Source organism: Dermacentor albipictus, chromosome 2 (assembly GCF_038994185.2).
Source record: "Dermacentor albipictus isolate Rhodes 1998 colony chromosome 2, USDA_Dalb.pri_finalv2, whole genome shotgun sequence".
In the NCBI taxonomy this organism is placed as follows: domain Eukaryota; kingdom Metazoa; phylum Arthropoda; class Arachnida; order Ixodida; family Ixodidae; genus Dermacentor; species Dermacentor albipictus.
This window is the reverse complement of record NC_091822.1, coordinates 135,371,787-135,395,959: the sequence shown is the minus strand read 5'-3', so window position 1 is coordinate 135,395,959 and position 24,173 is coordinate 135,371,787. Positions and strand designations below refer to the sequence as shown.

The window sequence follows — 24,173 nt, the reverse complement described above, 5'->3', positions numbered from 1 at the left end:
GCCAGTCAAGACCACATTACGTGCGATAGTTACTTCCCAAACAAGCTACAAAAAATATTGCTTCCGAGTTATTTTAAATGTTTGTTAATAATATCACTCCAGCTGTAACTTATAGTATGCTGAAGTTTTATTTGTCATTTCCAATAGGCGACGTTCAAAAGGCAGATCATCATCAGCAGTAGCAGCCTATTTTATGTCCACTACAGGACGAAGGCCTCTCTCTGCGATCCTTAATTACTCCTGTCCTACGCCAACCGATTCCAACTAGTGCCTGCAAATTTCCTCATTTCTCCACCCCACCTAGTCTCCTGCCATCTTCTGCACTTCCCTTCTCTTGGCACACATTCTGTGACTCTTATGGTCCACCTGTTATTTAACGTACGTTACATGGCCTGCTCAGCACCATTTTTTCTGTTATTGTCAATTGGAGTATATATAGGTTATCCCCGTTTGCTCTCTGGTCCACACTGCTCTCCTCCTGTATCTTCACATTGTGCCTAACATTCTTTGTCCCATTGCTCGTTGCGCAGTCCTTAACTCGTTCTCCGGTTTCTTTGTCAGTCTCCAAGCTTGTGCCCCATATGTCAGCACCGGTAGAATGCATTGACTGTACACCTTTCTTTTCAATGATAGTGGTAAGCTTCCATCCAGGATCTGACAATGGCTGCCGTATGCACTCCAAACATTTTTATTCTTCTGTAAATTTCCTTCTCATGATCAGGGTCCCCTGTGAGTAATTGACTTAGATAAACCTACTCTTTCGCAGACAGGCTGTCTGGTAGTCCAGTCAGCCTCTTGTTCCCTTCCAGGCTATTTATCATTATCTTTGTATTCTGCTCTCACACTCTCTCTGTTAAGATCCTCAGTCATATCTTTAACTCGCCCCCTGTGTTGCTGAGCAGGACATAGTCATCTGCAAACCATAGGTTGAAGTTTATTCATATGCGAAACATAGGTACATAAACGTAATATACAAACGAGGGTCACAAAGTAACAATACTGAAAACGGGAGCCTCGGTTAGTAACTACAACAGAATTGTAAAATTGTTGGCAGATATTCTTGCGGGTGCAAATAAACGTTATTTCTCTCTCTCTCTCTCTTGGCAGATATTCACTGTTAGTTCTCACTGCTCAGCCTTTCAAGTTTAACAGCTTGAATACTTCTTCCAGGCATGCAGTGAATAGCATTGGAGAGATTGCGTCTCCTTCCCGAACCCCACTTTTTTTTATAAGTGGAGAATTGAGGCAGCTGTGGAATCTTTGTAGATATTTTCCAGGATGTTTACACGGGCCTCATGGACTCCTTCATTATGTAATGCCTCTACGACTGCTGGTAGAGATACTGAACCAAATGCATTTTCCTAATCTATGAAAGCCGTATAGAGGGGCTGATTGTACTTGCAGATTTTTCAATTACCTGATCGACGACCATGGATGTGATCCATATGTACAGTATCCCTTCCTGAGCCAGCCTGTGCTCTTAGTTGTCGGAATGAAGTGTTGCCCTCATTCTATTGGAAATTTTCTTGGTATTTTATACAGGGCACTATATGCACGTGATTGGCGCCGAGACAGTTTGCCTGTGCTTTCTTCAACGCCAGCACTACCGGCGTGCCGTGCTCCCCCTCACGGGTCGCAGAAAATAGCATTTCTCCTTCCTCTGAATCAGTATGCAGGGTGTTTCACGTAACTTATGCCAAGGATTAAAGTGGTTAGCCGCAGCTGATTACACCAGCGGCATATGGCGCTTCTTTGAGCGTCTTCTATACTCCGTTTGTAGTTCACCCAAGTTTTAGTTTGCATTACTTCCGAAATTCTATACACGGCGTAGTGCGTTTTGGCGACTTCGGTGTCGCAACGTTTCGCTCAGGACGGAATTAACTTACAGCTTTCACGAAGCTAGCTCTACTAGACAGCATGGCGGCATCAAGTTGCACTCGAGCTGTCTGCGCCGCTAGTTCACCCAAGTTTCAGTTTGCATTACTTCCAAAATTCTATACACGGCGTAGTGCGTTTTGGTGACTTCGGTGTCGCAACGTTTCGCTCAGGACGGAATTGACTTTCAGCTTTCACGTAGCTAGCTCTACTAGACAGCATGGCGGCTTCAATTTCCACCCGAGCTATCTGTGCCGCGCAAGTTTGGTTCTGACTTTTCATTTCAATAGTAGGCCTCGCCCAAACGGGCAAGGCCTCCCAAAAATTGGCCTATAGGCTCATTGGAGTGTCCCTCCCCACGGTAATCTTTAGTAAAAGGCGAAAGATTAATACGTGGATTTGAGGAGAGACCTGAGCAATGACTTCAAACTGCGTTTTCTCGCGACCCTATCCATTAAAGGCAGCCACCAAGGTCTAGTGGAGCCTTTGAATCTTAAAGCAATCCCAATTGAATGGTTTTATTACTTTCGTCGTCCAACACAAAATTGACATCTATGTGTTTTTATAAGTAGATCTTTTAGTTAACATGTAGATAAAATTTACGTACAGTTTTATTATTTTGCTTTTATTGTGTGCTAAAACACTACATTCGGGTCAGAGGCAAAATTTGTAGCCACGACACCAGCGGTTGTAACGTAGATTTTAACGCATGAGCTGCTTTGGACATCACTCTTTATTTAACAACTTATGAACTATATCTTTTTACATGCTATTGCTTTTCATTTTCCTTTTTATAACTAGCATTTCTTTCTCCAGCGTTTCTTTTTATTAGTGAGTCTGTTGTGGAGGTTATATGCGAGGTTACCTGCGTGCGTACAATCCAAGAGCATGGCCTCCGAAAGCCGCGATACCCTATCTCGGGCTAAAGCGTCAAAACCAACTCACTGCCCGTAGTCGACTGCGTTAGTGCAGTTGGTATGTGTAATTAATCGTAGTTAGTTTGTATCGTACAGTTTGGCTGTTCCGACTGCTAGCGCCTTACTAAGGCTTTGCTACAACGTTCAGCTGCGGCGAGTCGTGTGATGCACGGATAGACGGGTGATGTCTTCTCTCCGATTTCAGAAGCAACCTACCGGCTTGTCTACCTAGACTTTCAAGGTGCTGTTATCAGAGAATCGTTCATTGTAAACTCGTCCCGACGGCATATGTCAGTCTATCAAGCGCAAAATGCTGCGGAAGTAGCATTCGCTTGTGGAAAAAAAAAAAAAAAGCGTCCCAGTACTTTTGTTTTCAGCCTGCCGTCTGTTGAACGTGATTAGTTCCTTAAGTTGCAATGTTTGTCATAAAGCTTGCGTAACTCTACTCTTGTACTCGCGTCTTAATCATTTTTCCTGAGTGGCCTCCAGACTTACTGTTGTGCAATTGCCCTTATACCTAGGGACACTTGCACACTTCGTATTCCCTCATTCGTAGCATAATCGTGCTGCCGATACAAAATTTCTAGGTGAAATGTGGAGCGGCTGGGTGCATTTTATATCGCTGTTCGCACCCTAGCTTATACACGCGTGAACCGCTGTAATGTGACATTTCTTTCTGTTTTGTCTTTTGTTCTGGCCAAGTGACTTAAAAGGTTTCAGCGAGCTCCGATTAAGGAACTTGAGTGTGGTGCAATATTTACGGTCATCCAGCTTCACTAGTAGCCGCGTCGGCCTTCTTTTTGCTTTGCAGTTCAGCCTTGGTACTCAGATTTGTGCTACACTGCATATGTTAACGCTTAAAGGCCTTTGTTTCAGTGTGTTGATGTATGCTTGTGAATGTTGTGGCCAGCTTTACAAAGCCACATCATGTATCGGTCGCTTGCATAATAGTTCACAATACTGCAAAGATACTGATTGTAAGGTCTAGTTCAAAGGCAGCCAGTGCTGTAGTCATTCAAGATCAGAGTGAAACTACATCCAGTCAAAACACATCCCTCAAGTCAGACTTCTAGCAGTGATGCAACTGTTGCAGATAAAAGGAAAAGCCTCCATAGTAGCACAAAGCTACAAGGTTCATGAAATAATAACATGCATGCAATGGCGAGCTTGGTGCAAATGAATGATGAAGCCGTTTGCACACCGACACAATATATTGCACAATACCACTCTCAACAACAACAAAAGAAAGCTTACAAACGCGACTGATGCATACACACAGAGAGCCGAGCACAAAACAAACAAAAGAAATGTGACGCAGTTAGAGTTTAAGAGTTATATGGTTTTCATAGCCCTAGCTATGGCAGCCAGCAGTTTCTTAAGCCAGTTAATTGCAGCGGCTAGAAAGGATAAAATTCACCGGGGAAGTTCGGATGTCAAATAATCTGTGGCAGATGACATGGCAGTATAAGAAGCAGATGAATCCTTTGGCCTACGCTGTCTTCAAGTCCAGGGCCATTGCCGACAACTAGCACTTAGTTATAGGGTATCTGCTAAGACTTCCAGGAGAAGTAAACCAAACCAGGTGTGTGACCGTCAGCAACGGCCTGCTCAAGTCCCTTCACCCGATTGGCCCCTCGTTTCTCCAACTAACAGGTAGATTTAGCCCTTCACATTTGTCCGTAGACTCTCCTTGGAAGGATTTAAGCTACTCTATTGTCTGAAACTGCAGGGTTGTCTTCTCCGTGTGTTCGTTGACTGTCTACCCTCTCACATTCGTCTGACATCCACCTTGACACAACCTGCCTCTGATCCCCCTGCATGCCTCGCATTTTCTTCATCTCTACTTTTTCTCATGTTTATACTCTGCCTTGTGTTGAAACCATTCATTGCTGCTTCTCCTTTATCTTAGCAGTTTCAGTATTGATGCCGTTGAGTACATTGGTGTGTAATACCTTTGTAAGGTATCACATCCACATCAAAGAGGCTTGTAGAGGTACCTCACACAAAGCTTCGCATTTGAGATAAAATTCACCCATGCCTGAGGATTAAACCCCAATCTAATGGCTTTCCAGGCTAGTTACTCTGCTATTTAAGCTGAGCTGGAAGATTGACGAACAAGGTAAAATTAACCAAATCAAAACATAGAAGTACTCAATATGGCAAATCTGTCTGGTAGAAATTGGCAAGGTGTAGGAAGACTTCTCAAAAGAAAAAGATTATGTTCACTGACAGTACCATGAAATTGCAAAAGGAACTCATACAGATTTTTGACATAAAGCTTTGCAGTTAAATAATTGGTCCTGTTTGAGAATCAACCTGAGACCAACACCTTTCTGGTGCACCAGACTTTTTCGTCAACAGCAAAGCTGTCTTTTAAAAACCCAAATCGGTGTCCTTTGTAGCTTCCTGCTACTGTCATGTGGATGACAACATTTACTTGAATGAATCTTCCTCCACCTTTGGGAATTTCCATAGAACTGGTTTGCCAAATTGATGGAGAGGTGACTCCTTTTCTGCAGTATTGCTGTATTTGCTGATCGGTTACTAAGGTTTGCATGCTTTCCATCTAGACTTCCTGTCACGTTGGTCTAGGATAAATCCGTGTAGCAAGGCGAAATTATTTGTCACATGCTGTGTCTGCTTTACATTGGCATTCCCTGAACATTACATTTGTAGTGCATCTAGTGGGCTGTCTCGTCAAAGCTTGGTCTACTGCTTGACGTGTGAGTAGGGTTTCACATGATCACAAAGTTTCTCTGGAAACTGCATGCTCTCGAACAGATGCAGAATCTGTCTGCACAGCTTTCAACACTGGACTGCAGTGCTATGTTGCCATGGCCAGGCCATGTTTCCAGTGCTTTGCTTTGCTGAGCCTTCCTAGCATACCCGGTTTCATATTTCGATGGTTACACCATTTTACTCCATGCATTTTCGATGCAAAACTAACATTCACTGGAACGAAACATGAACATTGTACTTTAACCAGTTCAGAACTTCTAAGGTGCTCTTGTAAAGCCAGTCAGTTATAATACCACTGGAATATTGCAAGTTGTTTTACTGGAATTATGCAGATACTCAGCATGTATTGGTGGGCTAGTTGGTAAAAGCATGATTACAAAGACGGTGCCGAATAAAACAACACACAAAAAAGGGGGACACGAGACAGCACGTAGGCGCTAGAGCAGCGACGAACGAAGGGTCGCGAGTGAAACAAGGAAAAGGGCCCACTGAACTAGAGATGAAGTAACTGAGCATGTGTTGGTGGGCTAGTTGGTTAAGCACGATTACAAAGACGGCGCCGAATAAAGCAACACACGAAGAAGGGGGACATGAGACAGCACGTAGGCGCTGTCAAAGCGCCTACGTGCCGTCTTGTGTCCCCCTTTTTCGTGTGTTGTTTTATTCGGCACCGTCTTTGTAATTATGCAGATACGATATGCTGTGTTCACCAGTGTGCAAAATGAAGAGCCAAGGACCTTTTTAAGCACATTAAGGTGTGAGTGAAATTCAAGTTCGACATTTACACATTATGTTGTTTAAACTTTGATGCAATTTTCACTGTGTGAAAAAGCTTACTTTAGTTGTTTCCTTTTTTCAAATGTTTCTTTTACAAAATCAGTTGAACTCACTGTAGTAGCTTGATAGCTGTGTCACAAAGTTACGCATGGGATGGCTTGTTCAATTGTTTACTTATTTAAAATACTCAATAAAGGTGGAAGGTAAAAATGCCAGTGTACTTGTTAAAGAACTGAAGTTTAAAGAAGTTTTCGGACCCTCTTTAAGGGGCCAGGAGCAACACATTAGAATAAATGATTCAAGAATGTTGCATGCAAGTATGAAAGCTTTGGCAGCCTGCTTTTCCCATGTCATTTTGATTTCGTTGTCTTCTTTGCGCCATGATTGTGAAACGTTACCAGCACAATTGCGGGGCACATAAGGAGTAATGATGGACCCCACGAACACTGGACTACAACTAATGTTTACCTGTCACCAAGCAGCTGCTGTTAGATATCGAAACACAAAGCCCGCTTACTCATGCACGCGTGCCACTCATCCTGTGGCTATCATAGTTTCTTTGAGACGCAAGTAGAACATCTATTCAAAATGCAATCTATTATTTAAAGTTGTGTACAACACATACAACCTATAAAGGGCTGGACTGATATGTTCAACAGTCATATATACCTAGATGTCTTGGCCACCTTGTGCTTGCAAGAGTGCCAGATTTCCAATAGTAAAGCACCTTGAGAAAGGAGGCTGCTTTCAGAAAACTTGCGAAAGTTGCGGAAAGCATTGTGAAGAAAAAAATGCACAAGTTATTGCACATTTGCCCTAACTCGTGACTGTTGGTCGGGCTATGGGTGCATGATATGTATCGTCCATTAAAGAAAATACCAGCGAAGTGTGGTATCAAGGTTGTAACTTCAGTTCCGGGCAAATTGGCAAGCATGTACATGGTGATCAGTGAGACAGTTGAAACACCTGCCTATGTAAAGAAGCATTTCATGTATTTTATTGTTTGCAGAAATAAGGTGGTCAATACAATGCCATTGTCATGTAGCAGATGCTTTGTGTATGAAACGTGGAGGTACTGAAGTGGTTGGCAGAAAGAATATTGCATGGACATGGAACAGACAGCAGGCCCAGGACACCTGGCGAATCACTGCTGAAGGTACCTGCATATCCTACTTTCTTAGAACATGTGTCCTTCATAAATTTAAGCCAAATTAATGGGTTGGTCTTTGAAATACTTCAATGTCAGAAGAGGAAATAGCTCCATGAGCACCGCTGTTGTTTGTACCTAACGATAGAAAACAAGGAAGTAAATATATTGAAGCAACAGGGGCATGAATGCGCAGAATAAGTGCTGTTTGTTATGGCATCTGCCTCCAGTTGCCCTGTCTTAAGTAAATGTCGGTTATGGTCTAGCATTTGTTGTGTTTGTTTTTGCTTCTTGTGTTCCATCCAATTGCTCAGGCAACATGTTTCAGGATTCTAGCAACTAATTAGCTCATTCAACAGCATTTGTTATACTTTAACTGCATTATCCAAATACAATGAAGGTTAGTTAAGGAATTGTCTTTACTAATAAGTTTTTCACATTTTTCTTGAGAAGTGCCAGATCTTTTACCACAGTGTTGTTGATGATACTGTTAGATCATTGTGATGGTATTGTTTGGGCCACTTGCTAGCCATTATTAAACATTAACAACATTTATATTATGCTGGGAGTCTTGTGATAACAATGACTCCATAAAACAGAAAAGAGATGACCTCTCCCCCACATTACTTCAAGCAACTGCCCACCCTAAAATGAATGGTTGGATCTGCCACTGCTGTTACTATATGCTTACCAATACCCTAGCAAAATATCCTCATCTACTAGCTATCATGCATCCGTACCTGCTCAAACATTCTAATCAGTACACCATCTTAATGTATCTGTTGCTTCATCAGAGTCGAAAGCAACACAGACATGTATTGAAGCACCCAGACATGTATTGTGGACAAATTTAATGCTTACAAGTTAGAGCTACTAGAATGTTCTCCTTGCTTTTATTTTTCGCTACTTTAGCTGTCAGAATGATATCGGCTACTACACTTAGTTTATGGTTTATACCATCTTTAACAACAGGATTAGCAGCAGTGCAAAATCTCACTTTCAACTTATTACTAGTAAGATGTATTGTACTTGACGAACTCCTGTTTGCAACTAGTACATGCAACTAGTACAACTAGTACATATTCTCAATATGTACAACCAGTTGTATAGATGGTTGCGTGTGCCACTGTTGGAGCATATAGCAATGTTCAAGACAGATCCTCATTACATCCTGATCTTGTCCTTCTGTCAGGCCTCGGAGCGTATATGTCCTCACGAAAGCCACAGATGACTGTGACAGGTTTCCAGTTAGATTTAAAATTTAATTGCATATTTTGCCAATGTAAGCATTCATGAAAATGCTTTAAAATTTACATCAGTTTTAATTAGGGATGTAACATACTGAATAGATGTTAAATTGAACATTGAATCAAAGAAAAGAAAGCGATATATCGAATTGAATATAGAATGTATTTTTGTTTACCACAGTTTAATGCTTAGAAATTTTGTGCAAGAAAACGAGGTGCACTTCTTCATGTAAATGATACTCTTTCCCTTGGATGACTCCTACACCTCGCCACGCCAGCTCACCTGTGCAGACTCCACCAACAATGATGCCACGGAGGCAAGTGCAGGTCAGAGGCAAGAAGTAGTGGCCCTGGTGTCGACATTCACCCAATTTCTTTCATTTTCTTACACCTCGAACACACCTCGAACAGCCACCTTGACTGCGGGTATGTCAGGAGATTCCTCTTGTACATATGTTCATAATAAACTTCAGTAAACTTGAACTTAATTATAAACTTGAAGGCAAGTGGAACATTGATGCATTGCTTTTTTGAACGTTTAGTGTACACATACATGTTACACTTTGCAGTGTTACAGAGCGTATTTTGAAGCTTCCATCTATATTTTGCACCTTTAGTTACTTATGTGTTGTGTGGCCCCCAATGCAGTTCATGTTGTAGCAGCTGCTTTGTGTATTACACATTGGATTAAGCTTTTGATGTCCACACGTGTAAAAGGCCTATACTTCTCTCACATATACAAAATAAGGTTGTATGTAGTTCTCAGTGTTACAATAAAGTAAATGTAAACAATCTGGTCGTGGAATTGTGTTTATTACAGTAATTCCTATGACAGTTATTGACAAGTTGACAACTAGAACTGGTCAATCCGTCATGGGAAGAAATTCTATGTACATATAGAAAAACAAGCGGTATGTGTGTGTTTTTGGGTGGGGGTAGGGAGGTATAGAATGAGGGTGGTACGAAAAAACATACCAACACCATCCTCCAGACCCATTGCTTTAAGGTTTTGTAACAAAGCGTATTATGCATGAAGTTCATACAACTAACTCTGATATTATGGCAGAGTTCTAACTGGTGTGGTAGAAGTCTGTTGGCAGCTTTGCAGGTCAATGCTGCCAGACTGCCTGTCAAATTTGATGGGGATAACACCGTCAAATATAGCAAATGCAACGACGCCATTTCCGAAGCGCTAGAGTTACCAGATCACACGCGCGCACGCTCCCAGCTCCCGATAGTACCGGAAAGTTGCTGCATAACCCGCACGCTTTTGAATCGCTTGCTTGTTGCGGGCCCTGTTCTCCGACGGTACACAGCGCTCTCTTTTACTTCGCACGCTGTGGCTGGTCTGTGCAGGACGAGGCTTTCACTGGATCAGAAACCGAGACGCATTGCATAAAACTCGGGGCACTATATATTGCTGCGCACTTTTGCTACAACAGTAGAAAAGGGTTGCATCGCCTTGCTTTGCACAGGCACTCTCCTGGGGCTTACGCTGCTCGCAATGCACTTTTCGGAAACTGAGACGCGTCGCATAACATTCGGGGCGCTTTATATCACTGCGCGCTCTTGCTGCAACGGTAAAAAAGGGTTGCATCGCCTTGCTTTGCACAGGCACTCTCTTGGGGCTTACGCCGGTCTCAATAAACGCTTTTCTGAAACTGAGATGCATCACATAAGACTCGGGGCGCTTTATATCGCTGCACGCTCGCTGCTACGGTAGAAAAGGGTTGCATCGCCTTGCTTTGCACAGACAGTCTCCTGGGACTTACGCCGGTCGCAATAAAAGCTTTTCTAAAACAGAGAGATGTCGCATAACACTCGGGGCACTTTATATCGCTGTGCGCTCTCGCTGCAATGGTAGAAAAGGGTTGCATCGTCTTGCTTTGCACAGGCATTCTCCTGGGGCTTACGCCAGTCACAATAAAGACTTTTCTGAAACTGAGATGCATCGCATAACACTCATGGCGCTTCATATCGCTGCGCGCTCTCACTGCAATGGTAGAAAAGGGTTGCATTGCCTTGCTTTGCACAGGCACTCTCCTGGGGCTTACGCTGGTCTTAATAAAAGCTTTTCTGAAACTGAGACATGTCGCATAACACTTGGGGCGCTTTATATCGCTGCGCACTCTCACTGCAATGGTAGAAAAGAGTTGCATCGCCTTGCTTTGCACAGGCAATCTCCTGGGGCTTACGCCGGTCACAATAAAGACTTTTCTGAAACTGAGATGCATCGAATAACATTTGGGGCGCTTCATATCGCTGCGCGCTCTCGCTGCAATGGTAGAAAAGGGTTGCATCGCCTTGCTTTGCACAGGCACTCTCCTGGGGCTTACGCCGGTCTCAATGAAAGCTTTTCTGAAACTGAGATACGTCGCATAACACTCGGGGCACTTTATATCGCTGCGTGCTCTCACTGCAATGGTAGAAAAGGGTTGCATCACCTTGCTTTGCCCAGGCACTCTCCTGGGGCTTATGCCGGTTGCAATAAAAGTTTTTCTGAAACCGACGCATCGCATAACACTCGGGGCACTTTATATCGCTGCGCTCTCTCACAACGGTAGAAAAGGGTTGCATCGCCTTGCTTCGCGCAGGCAGTGGGAGGCAGTGACAGTGTTAGTTAACCTTCTCGCAGGCTATGAACAATGGCGCACAACAACGCCTCAAGCAAGCACGTCCCGCTGTGTGTTCTGTGTACTACGTAAACGAACACAAGTGGTACACGCAAGTAAAGTTTAACGTCAACTCGCCACTCTAGCATTGCACTAAACCCTGATGAACTTCAAACTTCGTAGACGTTACCGCCAATTATCGTCAATCAAAGCACACAGGACAGAAACTTTCGCTTGCATCGATTCGGACAGTGCATCGCATCCGAATAATTTTCGGAGCGCAGCTCTTAGGCGTCCGTTCCTGCGGCGACCGTCGGCATTGTCCCTCGTAACCGAGACAACCAACACAGCGAAGACGAAAGCGAACTGTGACTGCAGCAGGGAGATGAAAGAAGAGAGCGCGAAGATGAAAGCGGAGGAGGAGGATACAGTGAAAGGCATAAGGCTGAAAGCGGAGGAGGAGAGTTTGGTGAAAGAGCGGGGAGGAAAGCAGAGTGCCGCACGACACTACGAGATGGCGCCATTGTATTTGTAATCTGTATGCGCGACGCGAATTGTGTAGTACTTTCTGGAAGCCACGTGGGCACCAGCGATTACACTGGAACCTTCCACGAGTCGTATAGAAGCCGACGCGCTTGACCCCCAGATCACATTTTCGACGATCGCCGACTCTGCTCGCCGCTATGGTTGTGATTGCGTGTGACCTGTTTTTCAATGCTTCGCTCTGTTTGCAACGTGTTGCACGAGACATTGCCCGCGCCGGCCAATATATCGCGAAATGAAAATACGTATAGAGCTGCGCTCAAATTTTGCCTTAGGGAGCATCGTAATCGTCGTCGAATTTTTTTAACTCTCAGGTATCGTGGGGCTTTTAGCCGCGCGCAAAAATGCCTTTAGACGGTTTGAGATATACATAAGTAAATAATAAACAATATATGGAAGAAATGAAAACCGTACAGCAGACGCACCGCTGGAGATGCGACCTTCCTTCTTTTTTTCCTTCTGTACTATTTTCAGTTCTCTGAATGGCAATTAGCGGAACTCGCTGCTTTCTTGCAGCGGAAACACAACTCACCGGCGCTCTGACATCATGGCCGTGCACAGATCAAACAAACGACGTCCGCACGGGCACCTGGCCGACACACGCCGGGGGCTTTAGTGTGCATGACTCTATATGGCGCGAATTTGTCGTTGCGTCCTTGGGGGTGGGACAGCCCGCGACTTTAGCCGTCTCCCACAAAAGGGGATATCGAGGACAGCTGCGAGTGTTTGAGCATTGTCGGACGCGAGCATGCAGACTAAAGGCTACAGGTGGCCAAACAGTGTGGACGAGCCTTGCTCGCGGTGTCGGTGAATGAGGATCCACTCGGCCCCATACCGAGGGCTTAAATAGCCCTGACATCGCGGCGGCGCGTCGAAGCCGATGTGGTCGGCATTCTGTCTGCAGCATGATTCGCGTTTGGCACTTGATTCTCGCTGTGCTTGCCGTGGCGGCGCTGACGGAAGGGCAGCGAAACTCTTACGACCCCCAGCGCTCAAGTTCTGCTTCGGATGCCGCTAGAAGGTTCGATCTCACCGAAGAAGGTACTTATATACTTGGCTACTGACAGGGCATGCAGGCTTCCAATAATGGGGCTTTTTATGGATGGATACTTTTTTTTTTCTCGGATACTTTCGCTATCGCGTGACTGCGAAGGTCCAGGAGGCGCGTCACAGCGGCGAGGGGTGTTCTGTCAGTCATGATGTCATTACAGTCGGGAATTAACACCATCTGAAGGTGTGGAATTCCTTCAGTCGCATCCATTTCCGCAGCCTTTTTTTTGCCCAGTAAGCGCACACTTAAATTAATATCGTCGAAATTGACCGATAGAGAATGCGTCACGTGAACGTAGAAAAGCTGCACAGGAGATACCTCACTAAGAAGAAATTGAAGTTTGAAAAGGGAGCAAATTAGTCCAATAAGAGACAGCGATCGATTAGCCTGATAAAGTGTGAAATGAACACGCATGTGCACGTGCCCGTGACTAGCAGGTTCATCGTACGCACACTACCCTTTGACATGTTTTCCCGCAAGTCGTAGAAGTCATGTAATTTAAAAAGACAGGAAAGTAAACCTACCAGAACCAAAATCTGCATGGACGTATTTGTACGACTTCACGGTAGCGCTCTTTAGGCGTTTACTTCCGGTCTCGTGGTTTTGTCGGTCTCGCACCATTTTAGGGTGGCCTCACGCCGTTTATTCAAGGTAGGAAATGTTCGCTGCCCGCGTCTTCACCAAACGTTATGCCAAAACCTGCAACGAAGCTTAGGCCGTAATTGGTGCGTGTTCGAGCTAGCTAATAATTATTTCAAAACATAATTCTGTCCAAACTTGTTTCCCATAAAGTCATTTGTCGATTGATGTCCTGTCGCGCGCAAAAGCTCATTGTATAGGTTTGCAACTCGGAGGCGCGGGATGGACTGTGTGGCGTGTCTCCTCACGCCGATTGCCGTTCGATTTGAATAAATTTATTCGTTCGATAATTCATTTTCTTCCAGTGATACACAACACGTGGCCGTCCGTTTCAACCTTATCATCTTGTCTCGTGCTAGCAACTCTATTTTTGATATGCGCACTTCAAGTTCTGCTAGCTTATGCTGGAGTAACGAAAGGCACAAGAACACGGCGACTGATCGCGGTGTCTTTCAGACGATGATACGCGTACGTTGTTGGCGCGCAGCACCATAGTAAACCTGGTGGCGGAGGATCCCTTGACGACCATTCTTTAATGCCTTCTTTTTCCTTGGGATTTTCTTTCGCTTTCTCCTGCTGGCTTTTCATGGTGTCGTTTTATGCATATGCGCTGCTGCATGTGTGCGTGTAATGTTGGCATTGGGTGGATCCGGAAAGCAGTTGCTGTGTTCGTCATTTTTCAATGATGGCTATTTCGAATCATTTGATGAGAGGGGACTGGCTGGAGACAATCTGATAATAAGGATGGTATTTTACTGGCAGGAATCTGTTGCCATTGCGTAAAGAAACTATACGAGAATTACGAGTAAATTTTACTTCATGAATGTCTACCTATTAACGTTCGCGTGCGTAATAAAATTGCGCGTAACTAATGCCGGTCGATGCTAAAGGCCTCAAGACTGGTGCACTCATTTGGGATCCTGAGGCTGTTGCAGGAGGTATGAGAGGCAGACGAAGACGAAGTGAACTAAGCAAAGGTTTCGAGGCAACAACGACGTATCTCCTTGCCTTTGTTTCGATAGTTTTGTTATAGTGGATGCTTAGTTGTGCTTCCTGGACGAGAAGCCGACCGAGGCGATGACGGACGGCACGCCATCACTTTTGTCGAGCACACGTCTTTGCACTTTGGCCATGAGTGCTAGAGTGTAAGTCTCGCCACATCGACATGGAGATTTCCGGCTCCTGTTTCTACAACAGCGAGGCCATGAACTCCGACAACGACTGCACCGTCTTAGAGGACAAGCGACTGACGAGGAGATGCCGCAGGACAAATAAAGACGCGAGTGAGCAGGGCCTAATCCTGCCTTCTCAAACTTACAGGATTGCTTTTGTTCCTCTCGACGTCTCGAAGAAGTTAAATTCGCGTATACAAGTTCAATTCTGTGCACCCGCCTTGATAATCTGACTCCAAAAGGAATTGACGAAGTGCGTTTCAACATGAAGAAATACGTAGTCGTAGCGGAAGTAGCGACGCAGGCCGCCCTAAAATAAGCGGAAGGCCGTACTTATACCAAGAGACATAGAAATCCGGTCCTTCGTTTTTCACGGCGGTCGCACTAGGGCAGGCGTCATTTCCGATGTCGTGAATGACATCAGCGACGAAGAGTTCCAAACGCTTTTGTCCTCAGCAATGAAGGCCATTGATTTTCGTCGCTCCGGCCGCTCGACAAGCGTCACGATATTTTTCGAGGGAGACACGCTACCTGATCACGTCAAGATGGGCTATACATGAGGCATACGGTGCAACGTCGCAACGACCACTGCAACGTCGCAAGTGCCTGAAGCTAGGCAAGTGCCTCCGCTGTGCAGGCAGTCATGACGTATCTGTATCCGCAGTAAAAATAAAATGCTCGAATTGCGATGGACCACACTAGGCCAATTAAAAAAATTGCCCCAAGCAGAAAAAAAAGGAGACAAAAAAAGGGAGAAGAGTGGATGTGCCTTCTGAAACCACTGGCTTCAATTCGTGCACTGAAATATGTGTGGTAAATAAACTAGCTTTGCTAATTATTCAAATATGCACATGAATTTCCAGTGTAAGCGATGTCGGGCCCTTCGAGTAATCTAGCTCAATTAGTAGATTTCCTCTAAAACCAAAAGCGGTTATAAAAATTATGTTAAAGTTAAAATAAAACACGCGGTATGAAGAGGGAGGGGGAGGGAGGGGTTATTAGAAATCTATATTATAGGATTACGTATAACAAATAACTAAATGACTGAATAAATGATATATTAATAAATCAATATCAGCAAACTTTTTCTAACCAGGCAAGCTTCTATACATGCAGGCAGTGCATGTTTCCCAAGCAACTGCTCTGCCACAGGAATCACACAGGAGCTATATACTGAAACACAGTGTTATATAAGGCGTCGCTGCCTACCGCAGCGCCATGAGAAGGCGCGCACTTGGAGCCGCCCAAGGGGGAGGGAAAGGAGGATGGAATAAAGGCAGAGAATGAGTAATGTCTCCATTGCTGTCGTACTGAGTAATATGCACGATATAACACACAGCACCTCCAATGAGTCTGACTCGAGGGCGGCGCTCTCCTTATCTCGGTGAAGGCAAGAAAGAGTTTCCGGTAGAGGTCAACTTCTGGACTGTGGGAGAGGCCATTGAGAGGAGAAGAGAGAGAGAGTAAACTTTAATGAGCACCAGCAGTTCAGTCGGCTGGGCATAGGCCTCCCACGATGGGACGTCGAAAGAGAGGAGAAGAGAAAAACAAAATTGAAGCATCGCTTGTCTCGAGGCGAAGGCAACAGTGTGCGTTCTCTGCAAGTATGCATACACAGCGCATACCCTGCATTACCGGGCATGGTGGCGCTGGAATGCGCAAAACACTGATGTGCAATGTTTTCTTTCAGAATTATCATTGTGATAGCAATTATATACGGACGCTCGAGGCACGTTTGAGCCGTCGCCATTGTGGTGTTGCCCCTCTACCGACGGCGCACGCGTCGACAGTAGACATGGTTTCCAGAGACGCGGAGTGCCGTTTGACTAGGGTGCTCTAGTTTGACTGCCAAAACGACAAAGCGCAGTGGACGCATCTTCAATGTTCCGCTCAAACGGCTCGGTGGCGAAGCCATAACGGTGTTCTGCCTACCGCTGCTGGTACGAGCGTGGTGCGTACGGATTCTATATATATGTAAACTAGCGTTTCTGCCGAGTTGCTGTGTGTATGCACTGGTCTGAATGGAACGGACATTAAACGCCAAGCTAACTTTGTCTAATAACATTTCACTTCGCGCTTGCTACAATGCCGACGGTTAACCGTCGGCCTCATCTCGTGCACCCGATCGAGGTGCGAAGCCTCCGCTACCTCCACCACCACTGCAGCGCGCTTTTCGCGCATCAAGCCAATTTTTTGAGACTTCCGGTGTATCTGCCAGGACGCTGTTCTTTCTGACCCATTACAGTTACTGCATATAGATAGTGACTAGGTGCCCAAGAGCAGTTTGTCTTGCGTGCTTTGTCGCGCCATGTCGGACTCGCGTATGGTTAGAACACCGTCCGAGGAGTTCGTCCGCACGCTAAACTTTGCCATCGATTTGAGTGATATTCGGGCGATACTGCCATTTTTTTTTCTCGTTTATACGCCACCATTAAGACGTGATGAAGATAACTCCTTATTGCCAGCAGGAAACGATGCTGCGGACACGGCACGGTTGGACATCTTTGGCACGCGGAGTGTGTGACATTAACGCACGTTCGCTGTAAAAAAAAGCTGTAGCTGTTTATAGCATGTGTCCAGGGGACAACGCGATGCCATTCTATACGCCACTGAATGCTTCATGTTCTGCAGGCTTCTTTCACCTACGGACGTTAGTGAGTGCTCTGAGCGAAGATGGCAGTAGGACCGGCTTGAGCCAGATGTGCCAACGTCGATTGCACAACGGTACGCTGGCAGCATTCAGCACACTAGGCATCCGCGACATTGTACTGTCGCGATCAAGAGAACTAGAAGTGTGTCATGCTGAAAATTTGCTTCTGTAGAAATTTCTTGCGTAATTTCTGCCGGCGAATCCTTGTTGCTGACCCGTCCCGGTGGATTAGTGGCCTTGGTGTTCTTCTGTTGAGTACGATCGAGATCGGGGGTTCAAATCACGTCCGCGGCGGCCCCATTTCAATGGAGGCGACCTGAAAGACAGTATATATAAAAGAAAAGTAACATTTGAGCACTTACATTTTGGTGCACGTTAATAAATAAATCCTGAAACCTCTACAATGGCGTCCTTCACTAAACGTTTTGCACTTACCGAACGTTCAAAGTCACAGTTGAACTTTCTTTGTAGCGCTTCGCTTATTAGCATCTGATACTTAGAGCGGAAGGTTTTCTGATAGGTTTTCGAAGTAGCTTATGCGAAATGAAAATTGCCATAAGGTAGTTGTAGTGAACCTGTTCCCACTCAGAGCGTGGTCACGTGGCCACTACTGAAGATAGCCTCAAGCGCCGCCTCACTGATTTTATTGAGATGGCTGGGCGAACTTATGCAGCATTACCATGCCAGTCTCTGCTTGTTGCACACATACATGATGCGCTCCGATGCGCGGGTGCGAAATGAATAATTGAAATATTTGTATAAAAATGATCTAGTAAAAATGTAGGAATGGTTTGAACACCTCGATCGTTTGGAGTCGGTAAAATTGATTCGGTAATAACTTAAGAGTGACGGGGCTGTTTATTATAGCAATCGAACAGCACAGCTTGAAACCCCCTCCGTTTTAGGCATAAGAGCTTGGAATCCCATGTGTTTGAGGCCTAACTGATTTCTCAAACAGTACATATGTCTGTATATTAAAAACTGCTGTAGCTGGTACAGGTGTAAAACTTAATGCTCTTTAATGACGTGAATTGCATGTGGCGTGCGCACACTGAACAAGACGCTGATCACGACGATGCATGTGCGGGTGGGCAGCAGAGAAAATGTAACGTCTCGAGGACGCTAGGGTTGGTGAACTTGTGAAATACAGTCAAGTAACGCGTCCTGTAATGATCTGTTCGACTTTTTGCAGAACAGAGATGCTACGACCAGCAGCGCTTCACGCAGCAGGAACTGCAAGTGGTAAAAAATAATTTTTTTTGTTTATTCAATAGCAATAATAAAGAATGCATGCACGCATGCATGTCTTCATACATTGTCCTGCTGTTATTAACGATGCACCGTGACTTTTATTTCTTTTGACACTGTCATGTCATTCTGTAGCTGAGAGCCCTTGACGACAAACTCCGAAACGGCGAGGTGAGTAGGAGCAACTTTTATGTTTTCTTGGAAAATAAAAACACTGATGTAGCATAAAGCACCGTGAAAGTGTAGGTAGACTCGCATTACGTGTCATTTTGTAAGAAATAACAAATTAAAACTTCTATCTATTATGAATGTTGATGTTGCGGACTCTTTTAATAGACGCTTACGGACCGATCTTTTTTTAATTCATTTTTAATGTTGTTTACTGTGCCGCATATCTGCTTATCTTGGTATGTGTATATATTTACAAACACGTCTTTTCAATCAACCATTCAGTAGTGAACGCCTGTAGTGACCCCTCTTAGCTCTGTCCTTGTCTATTTCGAGCTCTCAGCCTTACGTATTTCAGTTATATATCTATTAATTTGCCTAACATTGTGTGCTAATGAAATAGGCAATCAAGGTATTTGTGCCAGCTTCCTACCTGCGGAACTCCCGACTTGTCACCTTACGAACAAAGCGGTAAAAAAAAAGAAAAATGGTCTCAGTCTATCATTACAAATCCAAGCGTTTCTTGTCTTCATTACTTTTATTGTGTTTTCATGGATAAATAAAGAATTTAAACCACGCCTTGCGGTGAGGCGTCCCTCTCTTTACAAGCATGAGTCAGGTATTTGAGATTTATGGTTTAACACAATCATGATTTAATAAAAAAACGTCAATGAAAAAAAATAGTCTAGTTCACCGCGAACCTTTAGTAGGAGCATATGTTCTAGTGATCGCTTCGAGTGTTTAGATGTTTAAAGTAAAAGCGAGTCATGCTGTTCCAATTCCAAACTCCACATTGTACTCTGGAGTATTGAAACGTATTGCAATACGAAGCAGTGGAACATTAGTAGGATCTTGATGAGGGCTAGTTGGTTCATACTTAGAACTGCAGCGCTTGTCTGTGGTATTTGTTTCCTTGTGTCCTCGTCTTTTTCGCGCTTTAACCCCAGTTCTCAGTGGAACATGCGTTCCTTTAATCGCTTTTCTTACAGATCACCAGAGTGAGGTCAACGTACCCGAGCAACGTGTCCCAAACGGAGAGAGAAATGTTTAAGGAGAGGATATACAGCGCCATTGTAAGCTCATCGCTTTGTTCAGTTTAAAAGAACGTATTATCCCTTCAATCATGGTTTTTACATTTGTGCACGCGACTTACGTTTGCCATTTATATGCAGAGGTGGCAAGGAATAAATAAACGTTGACACAGCTATCAAGCTACTACAGTGAGCTCGACTAATTTTGTAAAATAAACATTTGAAATAAACATGGTGTAAATAAACATTGAGCTTACCTAAAGTACGTTCATTTTACTTCCGAGTGAAATGTATCCCTTTGGTGAAGACACTAGCGTGTTTGAAGGGACGTTTGATGTGGGGCGTTTCGGTAGCTACTGCCGAAACACTCCCCCCCCCCCCCCCCCCCCACCTTTCTAGTAGTGCTTGCAGCCAATAAATAACTTGTGGATGTAATTCTAGTTGCTGGTCCACTTTTCTTTGATGAACAATTGTAGCACGACTGGCTATATAATTAATTGATATTTAATTACTCTGCAATTACGTTAACTCCCTTTAAACAGCACAAAACTGCACCTTTACGTGCTTTCGATGGAGTCTGCAGAAGCGTGACATAAAATTATGTAAATTTCACACGTTTATTGACAGTCGGATCATAATTCGTGATTTCAGGGGGTTTATTTGTCTACAGACGCAAACGACGCACGTTCGCACACGTACATACGTACACAAGCGCATACACACAAATACCCACATGCACGAAGACAACAAACACGCAACACGTACACACACGCACACTCATGGTTCCGTTCTGGCCTCACTGCTTTATCTATCTGCATTAATGATATAGCCAATCAGACTGATGTAAACGTCCGACTATTCGCAGGTGACGGCGCACTGTACCTTACTGGCGCAACGATATAATCGAAAACCGTGACTATCAAGTAAAACAATAATTCCCAGATCAAGGCGGTTCACTGGCGCACAGACTGGAAAACGGTGTTGAACGCAAAGAAAACTGTTTGTATGTCTATAGCACACAGGAAATCAGCCCTTCCCTTTCCTTACGGGCTTGATCACCTGATTCTACGGATAGCGGGACACTAAAAGTACATCGTAGTCAAAACCAGGAAGGCGCATGCGCAACAAATAGAACTTGCGGATGTGGAGCACACTTATTTGCTGCTCCATGTTAAACTTCGGAAACCGGAGCTTCTACACAGCTGCAGTGTTTCCTGAAGCGTAGCCTTTCGCGATAGCAGTTCCTGGATCGTCTAAGCAGTCCACGCTTAGATTAACCGCAAATGTTAATTTCTAGTCGTCTTGCAGTGCCTGTTCTCTCCGTAGGCTCTCAAATAGCATCTGTCATCGCGTATATTGGGGCGTAAACGAAATTCGAGAAAATTCTAATACTTACAAAATCCTTGAATCGTATGCATTTCAAATAAGAAATAATATTTAATTTGTATTCGAGATTTCAAATACTCGCACATACTTTTTATATCTACTAGTCCCGAAATATAGTATTTTTGTTGCAAAAATTTTGTTCATTGTTATTCATGTATGGGTGCATCGCTCAAGAGAGTCTGCCATTAGAAATAGCTCGACAGGATTTTAGCGACCACCATGGAATGGTCCAAGCACACGTAGTGCATCTGCACGAAAGCACTGTAAAAGCTGGGTGACGTACGTCGAACAGCGACCTCCGTCCCTGAAAAAGCAAAGTTGCTAATGCACAAACAGTATAAAACGTTGGTCCGTCCTTTATTTTAATATGCTTCGCCGCTTTGGAACCACCGTAAACAATTCGACATCAATACTGTAGTAGCAGTCCAAAAAAAAATTACTATCAGGTTCATTTGTTGATAATACGTCCGTGATTCCTTGCCGACTTCAGCTCTTCGCTCGCTAAAATTAACTATTACTTTTAAGAATACAACACAATGAGTCGCTGAAATTGATCTTTTAAATTTCCTGTGACGCTTTTCTGACAGCAGCAGCAGCATTACGGTTACTAGACATTGCATAACTCGAGGTTAATATGCTGTTAGCATAAAATATCTTTAGTACGTACCACAGCTTTTCCCCGCACACAGTTGAACATTGGAACTTAGTTGTTGGTAACACTCGCTCATTACCTTTCTTTCATTTCAAGCAATCCATCAGATACACCTCATGATATGATTATAACGCGCACTCCTGCGCTTAGTTTGTCATCGTACTACCGTATTTCCCGAATTAGATACTACTTAATTATCATAAAATATCTTTGATTTACTGTTCTACATTTTGTATTCGATATTTATGTAAACCCTTTGCACGTTACGAAGCATTTTCGTTATGTTCGCGTCATATGTACTCACATTTTGTCTCCATTTTCCCACTTTTACTATAGCTCAGGTGGGCTGCAGCATATATGAATGAATGAAGTGTTTAACAATACTTTCAGATGAGCATCGCACCAAATGAGCGAGCGGCCCGGATCATCAAGGAAAAATTGGAGAACTTTGTTGTGAGTATAACCATTTCAAGAAATTTAAGGCGAGGCACAGTTAAACAGGTAAAACGCGAATTCGAGTCGTTTAGTTTTTTCGCCGTGCTCAGTTGGTTCTCGTCATATTTTGCGGGTCTACTTGTGATGCAATAGGGGACGTGTCTGGGCCACTGCAGTAAATGTAGTGTAACCAGCGTCAAAATGTTGCCCATGAGAGTTAATTTCTGCAAAAAAAAAAGACGCCGCTTTATGCTTTTTTTAGAGCACAATTCTCTTCCAGCGTGTGCACATAACGCAAATAAATAGGCTGATGTCACTGTTCTCAATTATATTACTATCCGTCTTATTAAAGACCGTGCCCGCAGACCAACTTTGATAAGATTGGGGAAAAGCTACCGTTTGAGCAAGCTGGTACTACATTCTCGCTAGTAAATAGCCCGAAGACACGCGCACAAATTTAACGCGTATACATATGCATATCGGTTGCCTTGTATACCGTATTTCCCAGCTTACGTTAGCCAAGCTGCTCAAATGAAAATTCCCAGGTGTCCTTAACTGTCACCTAATAGAAGCGAAGGCGAAAGCCTTGTAAAGCCTACGGTATAATTCACCTAATTCTTCCTTAATCCTTTTTAATGCACCATAACCTGCTTTAGTCCACCTTATTCCACTTTGATTCTCCTTAGTCCGCCCTAATCCACCTTAATCATCCTTCGTCTACATTATTCAACCTTAATCCACCTTAATCCTTTTTAATCTGCCATAGTCCACCACAATTCTACTTAATACACCTTTATCCCTCCTAATATGCATTAACCAACCTGAACCCAAACACTAATCAATCATTAATTACCTTGCTAATCATTTCTCATATCTTATACACGGCAAGACATGATTTGGCTCGTTTCTGGCCTTCCTTGGGTGACGTGATAATTTCTGTACCTCACAACGCGACCTTGAAACATAGAGATTTAAGACTTTTGCTTTAAAAAGAAGATTGAAAAAGCATCGTGCATGGAACTGTTATAAGGCCTATATGGCGTTCGGTCGTAAGAGGTCTGACAACCGAACACCATAGATCTGAGAATCGTATCTTGCCGCCTCCTTTTTATTATCTTTTTCTTTTAAGAGCTTGACGAACGTTAGCTGGGACCCCCTATATGTATGTTATATGTCTATGCGTCTATCGACGCTGGCCTGTTTTAATCACCGGTGCAATTTTTTTTCTTCATGACTTTACAAAGATGTCTTGAGGCTAAGTAAACATTACTGTACAGTCTGCATGCAGAAGTGCCAGAAAATTGAGAATGATAAATCTAAACACCTGTCACTTTTCAGAAATGCATGGCCAACAGCTACCAACGTCCTTATCCAGGGGGTCGCAATCAGAGAGAATGAGAATATGCTTTTTTTTTCTGCCTGGTGTTGGAATAGCGTCATCGTCCTGTACAACGGTGCCTGGTCCTTTGATAAGGATGTTCATCGCTGTGTGATATTCGTCTGAGCACTGTGCTATCGCGATGCTTGTGAAGTGAATAAAATGTGTGATCTCACAGTTTATACGTTAACTGTGTTTTTTTTTCCACAAAGCTGACGCAAGTTGACGGAAAGTTGACTAAGGAAATAGATTCTAAATTTTTAGAGGCGCTCTCACAGAAAAAAAAAAATAATGCACTTGATTTAATGTGGCTCTCATGGCTATCGTCCACGGTTATCCAGCTCTCGAGAGCCATTCTTTAATCCAAATGGAAGCTTTCTCGTTTGGGGATTTTAGAACAGAACTCTCCTTGCGGCAACGCATTACATGTAAGAGCACCTGAGTGAGGATCAACATTCTAGCTTGCTGCATGCAGGATAGTAGGGGTCTGCGAATAGTAATATTTT

The 24,173-nt window shown here is 44.0% G+C and overlaps 1 protein-coding gene and 1 non-coding gene across 10 annotated transcripts; one reads left to right on the top strand and one right to left on the bottom strand.

The window, feature by feature from the left end:
• Positions 1 to 2,169: 2,169 nt before the first annotated feature.
• LOC135918982 (U5 spliceosomal RNA) lies at positions 2,170 to 2,294 on the bottom strand. Its single transcript, XR_010569840.1, has one exon. It is a non-coding gene; the product is annotated as a U5 spliceosomal RNA (small nuclear RNA).
• Positions 2,295 to 2,643: 349 nt separating this feature from the next.
• Positions 2,644 to 23,847, top strand: LOC135918172 (uncharacterized). 9 transcript variants are annotated; one of them, XM_065451858.1, is made up of 9 exons: positions 2,648 to 3,033; positions 7,318 to 7,464; positions 8,981 to 9,128; positions 17,351 to 17,443; positions 18,562 to 18,611; positions 18,753 to 18,788; positions 19,775 to 19,858; positions 22,245 to 22,307; positions 23,628 to 23,847. In XM_065451858.1, the coding sequence occupies exons 4-9, from the start codon at positions 17,419 to 17,421 to the stop codon at positions 23,685 to 23,687; spliced, it is 318 nt and encodes a 105-aa protein (XP_065307930.1). In that variant the 5' UTR covers positions 2,648 to 3,033; positions 7,318 to 7,464; positions 8,981 to 9,128; positions 17,351 to 17,418; the 3' UTR covers positions 23,688 to 23,847. The 9 variants fall into 9 exon arrangements, 7 of the variants coding, with proteins under 7 accessions (XP_065307907.1, XP_065307930.1, XP_065307948.1 ...); XM_065451835.1 differs by lacking the exon at positions 8,981 to 9,128 and having other exon boundaries at positions 2,644 to 3,033; XR_010569595.1 differs by lacking the exon at positions 17,351 to 17,443 and having other exon boundaries at positions 2,647 to 3,033.
• The last annotated feature ends 326 nt before the right edge of the window (positions 23,848 to 24,173 follow it).